This window comes from Amblyraja radiata, chromosome 7 (assembly GCF_010909765.2).
Source record: "Amblyraja radiata isolate CabotCenter1 chromosome 7, sAmbRad1.1.pri, whole genome shotgun sequence".
In the NCBI taxonomy this organism is placed as follows: Eukaryota; Metazoa; Chordata; class Chondrichthyes; order Rajiformes; family Rajidae; genus Amblyraja; species Amblyraja radiata.
Window position 1 is genome coordinate 52424543 of NC_045962.1, and position 17012 is coordinate 52441554.

Consider the following 17012-nt stretch of genomic DNA (forward strand, 5'->3'; position numbering starts at 1 on the left):
TCCATCTGAGTCGTATACCTCCTTACCTGGATCCACCTATCACTTGCCAGCTCTTTCTCCACTCCTTCCCCATATCTCTTTCTATCAGCTATCTCCCCTCTATTCCAGTCTTGAAGAAAGGTTCCGACCCGAAACAATGTCTGTCCATTTCCCCCCACAGATGCTGCCTGCCCTGCTGAATTCCTCCAGCACTTTAGTTTTTTCTCAAGATTTCAGCATCTTGTGTCTCCTGTTTCTTTTGTTGTCTATGAAATGATATTGATAAAGATAGCAACTATGCACAGAACTCCTATTTTTATTGTACAGGAATGCATGTCTCAGTCTTTTGCACAGCAAATTAATGTCACAATTGCAATTGTGCTCTGTTATTGGAGATTAGACCTGGTGCAAGTTAATTGATCATTTCAATGGAGAAGAAATGTTGCAAAGGAAACAGGTAAGTTCGAATGGTAATTTACACGTTTTTATTTGCATTAGTTTCTTGTGTTTTAAGTATTTCTTAAGGTTTTCAATTTAATAGTATCTTTGTTTTTTAATAGTTCACTCAAATTCAAGCTGTTTGACAACTGGTTCGGCCTTTGTCTCAAAGCTAGTCAACCAGCAAGATCCCAAGTGTGGGAAGAACAGGTTCAACAGGTGGATACCTGACAAGTGCAGGCAGTGGGTTGCTTTGTAGACATTTCTGTCTATTGCGTTAGGCTGCAACACCGTTGAATGTGTAACACAGTTAAACCATCCAACAATTCTGGTCTTCTATATAAAATGATCAGAGCTCAATGGAGTACTAACTTTACTTGCTAAACTATGGTTACTCAACTCAACTATCACTACTTGAGAGGCGTCACCAACCTAATGCTTAAGGGGTAATACATTCTCTTTATAAAATAGTATTCATGAACTAGCATAAAAAATATTAACATGTAGCTCGGCAACATATATTCTGCTGTAGTGTACTGGAATAGAATAAGTACCACACTGGATTTTTAGCCTTGTGACATTGAGTGGAATCTAGGTTAGACCTCAGTGATTAAACCCATCTAATTGTAGCAACTGTGAACATCCAAACAAAAAGAAACTTGGCTTTGTCTCATCAGTCTCCAGTGGGAATGAGTGAACAATATAACATTGCCATACTTTTAAGAAAAGCACTTTGGGTAGCCGATGAGATAAAAAAAAAACACAAAAATAAAATAAACTTCTGAATTTGAAAGTGCATCCCAATTCCAAGCCTGCCTCTATTTTAAACATATTGATGACTCCACTTGGTTTTCCTCTTTCTCTGTTCAACCCGTAAGTAATATAGGCAAATTTGTGAAAACAGTTCCTTGGTTTCCATCCCACTCATTTCCTTGCAAACATATCCTGACACACATTTCTGAATACAAACATTGCACCACAATGTGCATGTGAATGCAGGCAGCATTTTATTTTAAACTAGCAAACATTGTTTTCAGGCCAGACAACTGTTAGTGATTTCTACCCACTAAAAATAGAGTCTTATTGGAAGCAAATGTTTGGGGAATGCAATCATACAGTGGCTTACTTCTAATTCACATCGACGACAAAGGGGAAAAGGAGATAGTGATCAGCAGAGAGAAGGAACTAGATAGAGGAAATTAAGGTAAGGAGACGGCTGTTTTAAAACCGATTTCAGAGTTTAATAAAAACAAGCAAAATAAAAGAAGCTTGATGGTTTAAAAAAAAGTTGACAATCACAATTATGACACTACTGAAACAAAAGAAAAGCAAATGCAATAAATAAACACAAAATTGATCAGTCCAAGAATGAGAGCAGAAATCTATCATGCTGAACAAGCTAAAATGCTCACATTCCCACATTACACTTCGCTTGAGTGAAATGAAGCTTAAATACCAGCTAATCTCGAAAATAAAATGCACCCCTTTTTGCCATTAACAACTTTTGACATTTAAAGTGCTTTATCAAGCTAATACAAATATGATTTAGAAAATACTTTTTTGAGAACTCTGATTCGGTGAATCACTCCGAAGCAAAAATCCCAAACTATATTCAGCTGGCATGATGTGAAATTGATATACAAGTACAGGTATTTAAATATTAGGAATAGCTAGAATGGAAATAAACTATATATTTAATAAAAACAAACTATAAAATAACACCAATCTTTATTTTTATCCTCACTTCCTAATCACATTAAATATTTTATAAATAATAACTTGAATTTGACCCCTGTTTAATCCTAAATATTTTCCCTTCAAATGCTTTGATTACTCGGTGCCTCCTCCTTCCTGGGGAAATGTCAATTTTGGAAGCAGCAACATTTTTGAAATAAACTACTTTTCCATCATTAAAAACATCTAAAAGATTGGAATTACAGCAACTGATTTAGTAACAATGACAAAGTCTAACCAAAGATGCAGGCATAAACTCAACCAGCATGGGTCCTTACAATTGTACATTGCTCACAGAGAATGGGTGCAAAGTGATAGAACGAGGCCAACATATAGACAGGACAACACATATTTTGTGTCTGAAGAAAGGTTCCGACCCGAAACGTTGCCTATTTCCTTCGCTCCTTAGATGCTGCCTCACCCGCTGAGTTTCTCCAGCATTTTTGTCTACCACATATTTTGTGCCCAATATTCAAAATTCAAGATTCAAGAGAGTTTATTGTCATATGTCCCAGATAGGACAATGAAATTCTTGCTTTGCTTCAGCACAACAGAATATAGTAGGCATGAATACAGAACAGATCAGTGTGTCCATATACCATTATATAAATATTTATACACATGAATAAATAAAACAGATTAAGTGCAAATAAACAGATAATGGACTATTAATGTTCAGAGTTTTGTTTCAGTTGAGTTGAATAGCCTGATGGCTGTGGGGAAGAGCTATTCCTGAACCTGGACGTTGCAGTCCTCAAGCTCATGTACCTTCTACCTGAAGGTAGCAGGGAGACGAATGTGTGGCCAGGATGGTATGGGTCCTTGATGATGCTGCCAGCCTTTTTGAGGCAGCGACTATGACAGATCCCCTCGATGGTAGGGAGGTCAGAGCCGATGATGGACTGGGCAGTGTTTACTACTTTTTGTAGTCTTTTCCGCTCCTGGGCGCTCAAGTTGCCGAACCAAGCCACGATGCAACCGGTCAGCATGCTCTCTATGTGCACCTGTAGAAGTTAGAGAGAGTCCTCCTAGACCCTAGACATACCGACTCTCCGTAATCGTCTCAGGAAGTAGAGGCGCTAATGTGCTTTCATTATAATTGCATCAGTGTTTTCGGACCAGGAGAGATCTTCAGAAGTATGCACGCCCAGGAATTTGAAGCTCTTGACCCTCTCCACCATCGACCCGTTGATATAAACGGGACTGTGGGTCCCCATCCTACCCCTTCCAAAGTCCACAATCAGTTCCTTGGTTTTGCTGGTGTTGAGGGCCAGGTTATTGTGCTGGCACCATTTGGTCAGTTGGTCGATCTCTCTTCTATCCTCTGACTCATCCCCATCACTGATACGTCCCACAACAGTGGTGTTGTCAGCGAATTTGATGATGAAGTTCGCACTATGACCGGCTACGTAGTCATGAGTATAGAGTACAGCAGGGGGCTGAGCACGCAGTCTTGAGGTGCTCCCATGCTGATTGTTATCGAGGCTGACACATTTCCACCAATACGAACAGTCTGTGGTCTGTGAATGAGGAAGTCGAGGATCCAATTGCAGAGGGATGCACAGAGACCCAGATCTGAGAGATAGGTAACCAGCTTGGAGGGGATGATTGTATTAAATGCCGAGCTTTATTCAATGAATAACAGCCTGACATATGAGTTTTTGTTGTACAAGTGGTCCAGAGCGGAGTGGAGAGCCAACGAGATCGCATTCACCGTTGATCTGTTCTGGCGGTAAGCGAACTGCAGTGGGTCCAGGTTTTTGTCGAGGTAGGAGTTGATTTGCGCCATGATCAACCTCTCAAAGCACATCATCATCACCGACGTTAGTGCCACTGGTCGATAGTCGTTGAGGCACGTCACCTTGCTCTTCTTGGGCACCGGTATAATTGATGCCCTTTTAGGATTTTTTGACGTCGGCCTCTGTGACTGAGACTGAAATACCATCAGAGCGAATGGGGGCTCGGGAAGGCACATCAATAGGGAAGGCACCCTATCAAACCGTGCGTAAAACGCATTGAGCTCGTCAGGGAGTGATGTTTCGCCGACATTCGAGCTACCTCCTGATTTCGCCTTGTAGGAAGTGATTGCATTCAGGCCCCGCCACAGCTGCCGAACATCTGTCTCATCATCCAGGTTGGAGCAGAAGTCCCTTTTGGCCTTTTTGATGGCCTTACCGAGGTCGTATCTGGACTTCTTGTAGACCACTGTATCATCAGACATGAATGCCCGGTGTCTGGTCTTCAGAAGAGTGCGGATCTCAGAGTTCATCCAAGGCTTCTGATTGGGAAACACTCGGATGGTTTTTGTAGGGATGCAGTCCTCCACACATATCTTTATGAAGTCTGTACCGACTGTGGCATATTCGTTCAGGTCCGTTGCCGAGTCCCTGAAAATTGCCCAGTCTACAGACTCCAAACAGTCCTGGAGTTGTTCCTCTCCATGGAGCCCTCCTCGCTGTTTACAGGTACAGTACTTACGGGTCTCCGCGAGGTTGGGGAATCCCGAGATCGCGAATTCCCATACAGTGGCACCTCCAGCTCCGTTGCTGCTGGGGGATCCTGCCCGACGGCTTCGATTCCGGACTCCCTGAAGGCCTCCCGGATGTTTGCAGGTAAGGTTCTTGCTGTGCCTGCGCTCCTCCGCGAGGTTGGGGAATCCCCTCTGACCGGGGATTTCCTTACCAGCGCTAACATCGGGAGTTCTCACTAGCGCTAATGCATTTAAATGCATTAGCAGCTCGCTACTTACGGCGTTGATTCTAGTGGATTTCCTGATGCAGGTGAGTTCATAAATGCTGTATCTTACTGTTTATCTTTGTGCCGTTCGCAAATTGTCGCCGCAGGTAGGCGCCATCTTATATCTGATCTTTATAACAACCTCTGCCTCAAATGAAATAATAGAAGAGTCCATCAAGGGGCGTTTATTTATTGAAACAGCTTATGTATGGGTTAAAATAATCGTGTGTTGACAAAGCCAATAAATTCAGCACATGGAATTTAAGAAAATGACTGAGGGTTTGCGTCCTACAGTGTATTTATAGGGCGGCACAGTCTTATAGCGCCTGAGACCCTGACATGCCTTATAGCACCTGAGACCCCGGATAGACCCTGACCACGGGTGCTGTCTGTACGGAGTTTGCTCGTTCTCCCTGTGATCATGTGGGGTTTCTCTGGTTTCTCCAGTTTTCTTCTACACTCCAAAGACATACAGATAGGTAGGTTAATTGACTTTGGTAAGCTTATAAAATTGTCACTAGTGTGTAGGATAGTGCTAGTGTACAGGTCGATCGTTGTTCGGTGCAGACTCGGTGGGCTGAAGGGCCTGTTTCCGCAATGTATCTCTAAAGTCTAAAGTAAAGTAACATTTGGCTGTGTCATTCCAGAATCAAAGACATCTTTACTGATATGTTGCCAACCCTGCAGCCAGATCAATCTTTATTTCCCATTGTTTTTTGGTTGATTAAGAAGTCAATTTGTTTTAGCAAATCAAAAAAACTATCTTTTTCATTTGATCTATTACGAAAATGGAAGAAGTGTTCTTAACTTTTTAAAGAAATAAGAACGTAAAATCAAAGTTGAAATAGTAAGAGCAAGATCCAGTAAGAAAATTATATTGAAAAGAAAAAAATGGAAAAAATGGGAAAGTAATATTTAGAATCTAAATTTAAAATTCTAAAAATTTTTCAAATAAATTATGAGCTCTAACATATAAGCATTATTTTCAATAAGATTTGCATATATTTCAACTGAAACTTGCCCATAGCCTGAGAGAGTTAGGTTCTGGATTTACTGGCATGTTAAAGAACAAGGATTAAATTCCAGCTGAATTACATTTAAAATAAATACAGACAATACAACATGCATAAAATGTACCCCTATTTTCTGTAAGTAACTCTAACTTTAAAACAAAACAGGGGAAGTATAAAACTTATTAAATATAAAAATATTGTTAATCCCTGTAAACTCACTGTAAAAGAAAGATAAAGTGCTTGGAATTTATCACTTATTTCAGTGCATACTAAGCTAACATCATTCCCATGGATAGAAACAATAGCTATTTCTGGAACGACATCAAAACGTAAAGAGGATTGAACTATACATTACCTAGTAGCTTCTTACTGTCCAGCTTCTGTCTGTTCAATGGATTAGTGCCATACAATAATGCGTGCTGCTCCGAATGAACAGTTTGCAGTTCCTCCAACGATGCTTTTCTTCCTCTGATGCACTGCAGAAATAAAGACAAATGTAAGTACGTCTATATCATACAAATTAACAAAACATCCTCAGATTATTTCACGAGATTTTCAGTGATATTTCTAACAATTCAATCTATCATCCTGTAACTACTGTCAATATTATCTATGGAGTGAAAGAGTTCAGAGATATATTGAGAGGAAAGATAATAAAAGAAAAAAGTGAATCAAAAGAATATGCAACTATCGTGAGCAAACATACCATTAGATTAAGTGGTTTCAAATTTGTCATACTATAAAGCAATAGCTTGATTTGTTGACGAATGTCATTATTGTTTTGATAGAAGTGCATAACCAAGAATGTCATCTCGGGCAAAACTGTAGATGCTGGAATCTAGAGCAAAAAACAGTGCTGAAGGAAATAAGTGGGTCAGGCAGCATCTATAGGCAAGGGTCTGGTGGCTTGGCATCTTGCTGGTTGTCTGTACAATCAGGCACAGATGCTGTCCTACCCACTGAGTTCCTCCAGCACTTTGTTTCAATGTCATCTCAGATATTACTTTTAAACACCAGACTTCTTATTTACAAACAAATGAAAATCACAAATTTAAAGTACTTTTTAAATAGACTAAATTCATTGTAGGAATTCAAGAGCAGAAATAGAGGCCCATAGAGAAAAACAAATCAATGCTGGTAGAAGTGTTATTTTGTCATTCACAATCCTGCTGCCCCCTACTGTTTCAATATTCCCTGCAGGCTGTGAAACAAATGTCTTTGTTAACAGCAGGGGGTTTTCTTGGTTCTGCTTAAATATAAAACAATACTTGTTTGGGACATAATGGATAAATAAGTGATTAATAAATACCTTTGTCACCATATGTCATGGCATATAAAATTCTTAAAACTCCTAATTGCATAAACTAGCATAGATAATTTTATTAAAGCTGTTCACTTACTGCATACCCCAAACAAATTTAATGTTGGTGGTTTGTTTTATGTTAAGTTTTGAAAATTACATGAACTAATTAATCCACAATCTGCAGGACTAGGTCTTTCCATCAGCAAGACATACGCTTGGTTTTCAGTGATACAGTTTGGCTGGGATTCCACTTTAATATTCAATTGACAAAAATTTAAATGCAAACTTCTCAGTAATTTTTAGTAAATTAGCTTACGATAAATATCATTGAAGTTTATCTTTATATAGTGCACCTACAAAAATTTTACTGCAACAGTATAATTCTAACAAATCATAATCTAGTTGCCCAAAAAGGATTCTGCTTGGATAATTCTCCGAGCCGAAATGTCACCCATTCCTTCTCTCCAGAAATGTTGCCTGAGTTAAGGGCCTGTCCCACTTAGGCGACTTTTTAGGCGAGTGCATGAGACTCTAAGCTCGCCACATGTTCGCTGGTGGTCTCTGGTGAGTCTCCCTCATGGTCGCGAGGAGTTCCCACATTCTGGGAACTAGTCGCGGCCTCAGTATGGTCGCCGCAAATTTTTCAACATGTTGAAAAATTTTCTGGGCCCAAAAATCGATAATCCTGTAGTCGTAGGTGCAGTTGTAGTGGGGTCGCCATGTAGTTATGGGTAGTCGAGGTAGTTGTAGGTAGTTTTAGTTAATCACCTTTGCTGACCGGTCATTTTTATTGGCTCATTAGGGGAAAAAAAGTAAGCACGAGTTTTCAGAACCAAGGATAACCGACCGGTAATGTTAAATGCCCGCCAATCTTCACAGCCGTGTCTTAAAAGTGTCTCCACTCCTTGTCTCCCATTCTCCCCCCCCCCTCCTTTAAAGGACTTACCATACACTTTGCTAGCCGCCCTGTTCATCGCGGTGTGTGTCTGTATGACCTTGGCTTTGCACCGTGTGAATTTCAGACAGCACTCCCCCGCTTTCCCTGGCTGTGTGCGTGTGTGCGTGTGTGCGTGTGTGTGTTTGTGTGTGTGTGTTTGTGTTCCACCCTGACAGTCGCCGTTCCAGTTCCCGGTTTTTCAGGCAAGTTGACAGTCGCCGCCAGTCCGCTGAAAAATCGCCGAAGTTGGACAGGCCCTTTACTCCAGCATTTTGTGTCTATCCAAAATCTATCCAATCAATATCCAAGATTGATCTATGATTGATCTTTGATTTATAAACCTTTCCTGCCACAGCCAAGACTTAATTAATTAAGCAATTGGTACAAACTAATTGCAATGAAGGAGATATGGCTATGATCAAAGCAGGGAATTCTATATTCAGGAATTACTGGTGGGAATGAAAAGGTGAGGGGATGACTCTGCTAATAAGATATGAAATAGGTACAATTATGATAATTGTGAAATAGGTACAATTGTGGAATTCGGAATTCAGCCAGAGGACAAAAAAAAATCGAGGAGACAATAATCTAAGAACACAACCAAGGAGAAATATAAACACTGAGGAGAGTTTATTTATGAATGTAAAAAGAGAGGTCAAAGTACTTGCGGGCCATTTAAAGACTAGGTGAGGAACTTTGTACGGAGCAAGGAAATAGCAGATGAGTCAGATGTTCTGCATTGGTTTTTATTGATACTACAAATATCCCACCAACACTAAAAAAGGCGGCAAAAAACTTTGAATACCAGGACCATTACAAGAAAATATTTTTAGGCAAACTAATGGAGCTAAAGGATGATACGTTACCAGGATTTCAAGGCAACAGTCAGATGAACTGGTTTTGAACTTCCAAAAAATTCTTAATTTCTAGAGAGTAGATTCAGATTCAGATTCAACTTTATTGTCATTTGGAGAACTGCCGTATTTAAAAAGGGAAGTGGATAAAAAATGGGCACTCTGGGCTGGTTCACCGAATGCCTATTATTGAAAAAGTGTAAGAATCGATTATTTCGGAGGTAGAATATTTAGAAACCATAATCTAATCAACATTCCCTGTTTCATGTTTTCTTTCAAAGCAAGATCTTACAAAAACAATATCCACAAAACATTTAAGATTGCAAACAATGTCCCAGGGCACTTCAAGAAGATAATATACAAATTGACCAAATGCTTTGCCTCTCTCTTTCTTCCCATAAGACCCTTTAAGAAGGGTGTAATGAGAAGAAAGAGAGAGGCAAAGGGAGACAGGTTTTGGAAGGAGATTTAAACACTCTCATGACTTTTAAATGATTTGGGAGAGAATGTATAGGATAGCATTCAGTGTTGGTAGTCATGTCTAAAGCCAACACAACAGCTTCCAGTAGCATTTGAGCTGAGGCAAAGGTGGAATCAGACGATGTTCCTCCTCATGTTAAAAATTGAAAGGAAGCAGAAACTCTTCCACCAGTAGGAAAATGTCAGATTTGCAAAAATACCTCAAACACAAGATGAAAACCAGACATATTACCCTGCTTTTCACCTGCAGTCAGAAGAGCAATAAATGTCACTGAACTTAAAGAATATTGTTCCATCACAACAGAAGGATAATTCATTATGCATTAAGTGGTAAAACATGCCTGACTTCCTTGTCTAACTTTCCCTGAGCAATACCATATTTATGTTTCTATAGCAATATGTTCTGAAGGTGAGAATTATTTAACAGAATGGGACTTAAGCATGTTAAATATGTAAAAATATTTAATTCATTCATGTGACTTAAGTTATTAAAAGCTTTCATGAAACATTCCCTGGTGCACATCATGCCACCATTCGCACCTGTAACTGGTAATGCAAATCTTCAATGTTCAAGGAAGGATAAACTTCGAATATCACCGATTTATCTACGTTGTTTAGATGTGGCCAACTTTGCTCACGTTTTTATTTCAAAAATTGTACATTAAAAAAGTTGAACCTTCATTTTGCAGATGTTAAAAAAATTCACTACATTCTGTGAGACCTCCAACAGTAACTTGATTTTCCATTTGCCTACTTTCCCGAATGCTCTATACCTAACTTTCACCTCTGAAATTAGTAATGATTTAATGTATGAAAATACTTCCTTCAACATAGATTTTTAATCATTCGCCTTCTGCACCAGTGTCGACCCATTGTGGATTATGTCCAAATTCAGACTGCCAGTTCCTTGCTGTTTCAGGCTGATCCCGCTGCTGATCTGGAGGCTTCTCTCAGGCATATGCTCTGACTGTTTCACACCAGGCGACATGAGCACAGCCAGCTGAAAATATACATTTGTCTTCATGTTGTGAAATAAGTGTTGTGACTTGCTAAGCTACATCGTTCACTCTCAACCGCACCGTGACAATGAACTTGTGGTGAGGTCCCAGACAGATGAATCAGTGCAGATTCTCAGACTCTAGTTCAGTGATTAGTCCTACCTGACGTGTTTGTACAATAGAATGGTTCAGTACAAAAGCACTCTTGAGCTTCACTCAGATGCTTCACTCCATAGATTTGTACAAAAACTTAAATGACACTTTAGTGGAGCTGCTGAGGTGATATCTGTCAGAGGCGAGATTAAGCCAAAGCTCACACTGTTTTCTTGAGGACAACAAAATATCAAAATAATTTGGTAATATTTTGAAAAGCAAAGGAACATCCAAGTGACCTGACCAATATTGATCCGTTACTTGTCATTATGGAAAGAAAACCATGTACATTATTTGTGGCAGCTTGGCTCAGAAATTGGTCATTGTGTTTGTTACAAAAAATTCCAGTACTTAAAAAAATCCTGTAAGGATGTGAAGTGTCCTGTAATTGCCAAATATTGCATCTTTCCATATTTAAATTTCATTTTACCCTAATTCTATGCAGGAAGATAATTTTCCTAATCTTTCTAGTTTATCGCTGGAATAGCCCTAGGTTCCCAGTTGGGCTGTTTTCAAAGACTTTCAAGCTATGCCTCCTGCCCATTTACAATTAATTGGGTTATTTGGCCATACCAGCAATCTTTTTTTAAATACACAAATATTTTCCCTTAACGTTTTGTTATTTTTATTTTCCCCTCTTCCAGGCTTCTGGGCCAATAATCGCTAATGCTATGGTCTTAACTGCTGTCTCTGGGGAGGTTCATTGTAGGATCTCCACATTTCTCTTCCATGCTTTTATAGAACACCCAAGAACCCATTTTACCATAAATGGTTATAATTTAAACTTTTGTATTGTATCAGTTGTACTGTTGCTTTTAAACTTTTCTAGCAATCTCGAAATGGTAAATATTCTTCAAATAGTTTTGGATCAGGAAATAAACATTTTCTATCATGTTCTAAATGAGATTTGCACGTATGCAAGTGAGGAAACATCATCAAAACATCACCATATGGTTATCTGTTGTTTCATGTTCTATGTTTACATATGTTCTATGAATGAGGAGAATGATTCCACGTAAGAAAAAAGGAAAAAAGTTAGAAGGGGGAAGAGAGAGAGAGAGAATAAAAGCAACATTAAAGAAACTTCTAGAGGTACTACTTCCCGGATATTTTCAGTGTATCTCAGCATTATAGTGTTCAACACCAATTCTAAATTAGGTTCTCTGCAACAAAAGTTGCAAAATTGATCAAAATTCAATGTAAAACAGTCTTAGGATGGTTCATGACTCAAAAGAAGCACTATAGTGGTACTTGCTGATTCCAGTTGACAACATTCAATTCAGTGCACCTCCTGACATTTTGTTACATAGTAATCAATGGGAAGCTCATGGCAAAGAGAGGCAACACACATTACGGTTGCCATCTCCCATTCCGGGTTAATGCCGTATTTCCAGGACGTGCTTAATATTTTTCAACTCAAAAGACTTTGTACCATTGTCATTTTCAGTGACCAACACTGCGGGTAGGGATGGATCCTTATCCTGCAAGTCCCAGTCTATGAAATGCACACTGGGAGTAAGATTCTGCACATCAGGTGGACAAGACACCCACAAGGCTCACTGTAAGAATAGCCTGGCAAGAAGTGGCACTAGTGGTATTTTCCAGAAGGCCCTAAATAATGGAGAAATATGGAAAAAAGCTTAATTTCTTCGGAGTGATGAACAGTCCATTGTTTATTCCAGAAATGTGTTGTTATTCATATGAATATGTATTTAATGCCAAGGTCTAAGATCTCAGAGCAAGGCACCACTCCCACCAAGGAACAGATGTTGTCAGAAGTCATTTCAGTAACTGTATCACGGAATCATTTGCACAGCTGGACCTGCAGAGTGGGACGTGAAGAGTGCGTGCGTGAAAGAGCGAGAGAGTGAATGAGACCTGGGTTACCCTACGGTGTGCTATGTTTGTGATAATGATCGTTGACATGCTATGAAGGTCACATGGGTTGCATTGGGCCAATGATTTTCGGGGTGTGGTTTGAAGAAGCCTCTCTCATCGGGCAGTTCCTTAAACCCCAGGTTGACAATGCTTCCCTGTTCTGCTCAGCTGGATGATAAAACTGGAGTCTGAGCAGGGAAACCTCCTGGTCCTGTTGTTTTTCAGGCTCGGGTGCTCCTTGCAATTTGCTCATCATTCCTGAATACAGCTTCTGATTTACAAGATGGTGCTGTTTGCAACACATGGTGCAGACTGATGCAGGAAATGAAACTTCAACCAGAAGTTTACATATGTTCTATGAATGACACTTCCAATGGCCTTTTCCAACACTATCCTGGTTCTTACACCTGCTCTCAGTAGCTGCACTGGTGGGAGTAGCTATGGAAGTAGATTCATGAACCAAAAGTAGGATGGACAACTCACAAATCAAGTCTGTCAAGGCAATTCATCAACCATTATGCATGAACCAAAAGCTGACAGACAATGCCTGAACCAAGTCTGACCCTGACAATCATTAACCAAACCCCATGAATCAAAAGGTGAAAAAGGCAGCTGTAGGTGTGCAAGTAGATGGCTGCGCACCTCTGAATATGCCTAATGCTCAAAATGCCCAGCAATGCAGTCTCTCTCAGTGTGAACTATTTATGCATTATGCCTGCCGTATGAAGAAATTTGTCGCATGATCTTCAAGAGGCTGGAAATGGCTACAAAATGAAAATGTTTCCTGGACATGAAAATATGCAGGTTCCTAATAAGATCCGTTATTCTCTCCTGTGCAATCAAATGCTGGCAAATTCCAATGCCCAAGATTACATATGGTCCTCATTGAAAACAATGTAGATTAAATAAATTTTGCAAATTCAGTTCCTGGGGTGATTTCTATGATGCTGGAGTGAGCAGCATAATGAACGGTGGAGATCAGAAAGAACTTGCAGTGAGGCAGATGAGTCAACATGACTCCAGGCACGAGAATGCGGCTTTACGTCTCTCGTATCTTACGTATTACGTATCTCACTGAAGAAAGCTTTGGAAAGCCAAAGCGCATGAATGCATGGATCATTTAAGAAGCCCAGGTAGGTTGCAATGGCTCTGAATACCATCTGGCAGTGGAAACTTCACTGAAGGGCATGTCTTTGTCTTCTGTTCCGAGTAGTCTGCCATGGCTAAAAGACACTCCTTTAACTCCTCCAGTTAGTGATGTTGTTACTGAGACACTCAAATTTAATTTCCCTTATGATACAGAAGGAGTCTATGTCAGGTATCAGACAATTGCATCAATCCAATTCCCCCACTTATTTTCCCTGTAACCTATTCTCTCTCACATGTCCCTTGGAATGATGTCCCAGCTCTAGAGAAAACACTTCCTATTAATTGAAGTACATTTTGCAGACTTTGGAAGATGTCTGAGCAGTCTGAAATCAGCTCTGCTGCCCAGCCCACACTCCCAATGTCAGCAGTGTTTTCCTTTAAATTACAGGAAAAAAAACCAAGCACAATCTAGTTTAGCTCCACGTTGCCTATTCTGTGATTCAGTGTGAAGATTTGAGCTCCAATTTACATTGATACAGGCAGAAATGTCCATTAGCTTATGCCAGGTATAATGAAATTTAAGTACTTAGTCTAATTTTATGAATGTTTCAATTTCGCCCTGGAACAATTGCTAGTGCAATGGATCTTTGGTGCAATGTGCTTGGGTAAATATCAATGTTCCCATGGTCAGTATCTTAAAGATCTATATTCTTGCTACACAAAGTACGTGGCATGGGAGAAGAATGGTTAACCCATTTGAACTTAAAGATTTTATTCAATGGATATTTTTAAGGCAGAGATAGATAGATTCTTGATTAGTATGGGTGTCAGGGGTTATGGGGAGAAGGCAGGAGTATGGGGTGAGGAGGGGGAGATAGATCAGCCATGATTGGATGGCGGAGTAGACTTGATGGGGCGAAAGCCTAATTCTGCTCCTATCACTTATGAACTATGAACATATTTTGGGGTCTTGTTTTTTTTTTTACAGTTGGAAGCTTTTACAAAGAACACAATATATTTAGATGTCAATATCGATAATAATGCTTAAAAGGTCAATGAAGGATACACTGCTGACATTACCAAAACTCACATAATTTATATGCTTTCCTATGCACTAAAGAAGACTACAAAACATTAAAAGGCTTGTTCAAATATTGATAAATTATTTACCCGTGTCAGGAAATACCTATTCAAAAGTAAAAACACTTTCCAAAATAGTTACATCTCATGCAAGCAAGGGGCATATTTAATTTAAGGTCTGACAACTGACAGATATAACAATATGTACAACTGTGTGTGTGACTACAAAGGCACATCTCTAGATAGGCGATAATCATATAGGCCTTTTATAAAATTCAATGGCACATGGAAACAATCTAATCCAAATTTATACTTCAGTTTCTTTCTATTTATACTTCCTCCATATGTCATACTGTTCAAAACAGTCATGCACCAGTATACTTCTTTTGTAGGTAAAAGTTCAAATGGATTGGTGCCATCATTGTGCTGAGCTGCATGTCTTTGAAATTACAATAAAAATATGTTTGTACTTAGTGATACCAGGTTTAGTTTTAAGCAAACCAAGAATGGCCTCACCCGATGAATATTGTCTGTTGCACTACATGAAGGCCTATTGTTTCATAAACATAATCAACTGAAATATTTTTGAGATTTTATTTACTTTAGAATGTATGCACTAACATAATTAAAAAGATATGCAGCTCACCATATAAATTAATTTCTCCTGCCACAAAGGCATAGGAATAGAATGCGAGTGCATACGCAAATATAAATCTGAACTCTCTTGTTAAAAAGGGGGGAAATATAGTTTATAAAATGACAAGTAATGGTTAATGAATTTCACAGAGGTCCAATGTACATATATTTTGCTATACAACTATATTAGTATTTACCAAATAGTAAATGGGAAGAATTTAATTTAGAAGTAAAATCTCTTAAAATCCTCATAAAACACTATGTGGCAAAAAATAATTGTGGGCCTCGTCTACTAACAGTTACCTTTCTTTTTAAATAAAGTGTGTTAGCCAACATTTCATCAAGGAACACATATACAGTAAAACACGATGGAAAAGCTGAGAATGAAATAATTGAGTACTTCCAAATATGAACAATGTCTGGTGAAACTGAACTTGATGGCACAGAAGAGTCAAAACAAAAACAGGAATCTGAACTAAAATGTAAGAATGTGGAAAAGACTCAGCAAGTCAGACTTCGTGCATGAAAAAAGAAAAACTTAATGCTTCAGGTAAAGATCCGATGAAAGATCATGTAATGTACAAAACAAGGGATGGAGGGGAATACTTGGTAAAACAAAATAAATTATATTAAATCAAATTTTACTTCAACACCAAAGGCTATTTGAGTCCATTTAGGTGATTTTGTTTTCTGTAAATCATTATTTAAATTAAAATTGTTTAACATTGCCTTTCAAGGCACCTGAACTATCTACTTCAGATCATATTTGGTATTGGTTATTTCTGTTATTTATTTTAAAATAACGTATATATGACTAAAATGAGCAGGCTTTTAAATAAGTAGCTTGGGAAATCCTTGCTTAGTGAATGGGTGATTCAAATAATATTGAAAGTAATGACAGATAATGTTACAAGAAAGTGACATTAATTCAGTAAGTAAATGTTGTAAAGTGAAACTGAAGACATTACCCCTAGTCACTGGTTTTAGTAAATATGGGAACTTATAAGGTTTACTCCAAACATGTCAGTGGGTCCAGTCAAGCTGGATAAAAGGCCTACAGAAAGCATGAGCTTATGTAAAGGTCACTGATTCCTGATGGAAATTGTTCATTCAATTGTGAGCATAACATAAATGCATATATTGTACAGGTAAAGGAATCAACTATCCCTGACATTAACAATTGTCTGCTGGGAAACACTGACCTATTTCAGGCTAATGCTTCCTTAAAAAAAAAAAGATCTTGTTCTTTGATATTGAGTATTTGCAATCTGTGGTGCATTAGAAATCAACACATGTACTGAAGTATAGAGTGAAGTGTCAAATCAGAAACCAATTGGATCCCAATTACCCGTATTTCCCGGCAATGAATACACTATTTTTTACCCTAAAATAAGGCCTGAAAATGTACCTGCGTCTTGGAGGCCGAAGGTTAGATTGTTAGCCAAGAAAGATAGACTTGGCTATCCGTCAGTACAGCGGCTGTAAAAGGACAGCACCGTTGTGGGGGGAGTGTTCCTTCCACAGCATGTGGGGAGTCTGGCCCGGGTCAGCACAGCTGGGTCGCCAGAGGTAAAGTTGCGGGGGAGGGCAGGAGCATTGAGAAGGAGGGGGTCGGGGATCATACCAGCAACTTACTCAGTAGCTCGGGTGGCTGCGAGCGGCCGCTGGGACTGAACAGCGGAACTGCAGCTAGACCTGGGGGCT

General features: G+C 39.2%; 1 protein-coding gene across 9 annotated transcripts in view; it reads right to left on the minus strand.

The window, feature by feature from the left end:
- Nucleotides 1-17012, minus strand: part of hdac4 (histone deacetylase 4) — a 382917-nt gene that overhangs the window by 39637 nt on the left and 326268 nt on the right. For all 9 annotated transcript variants that reach the window (XM_033024530.1, XM_033024529.1, XM_033024526.1 and 6 more), the window contains one exon: nt 6256-6376. In XM_033024530.1, coding sequence (XP_032880421.1) covers nt 6256-6376 — 121 coding nt within the window. The remainder of the gene's footprint in view (nt 1-6255; nt 6377-17012) is intronic.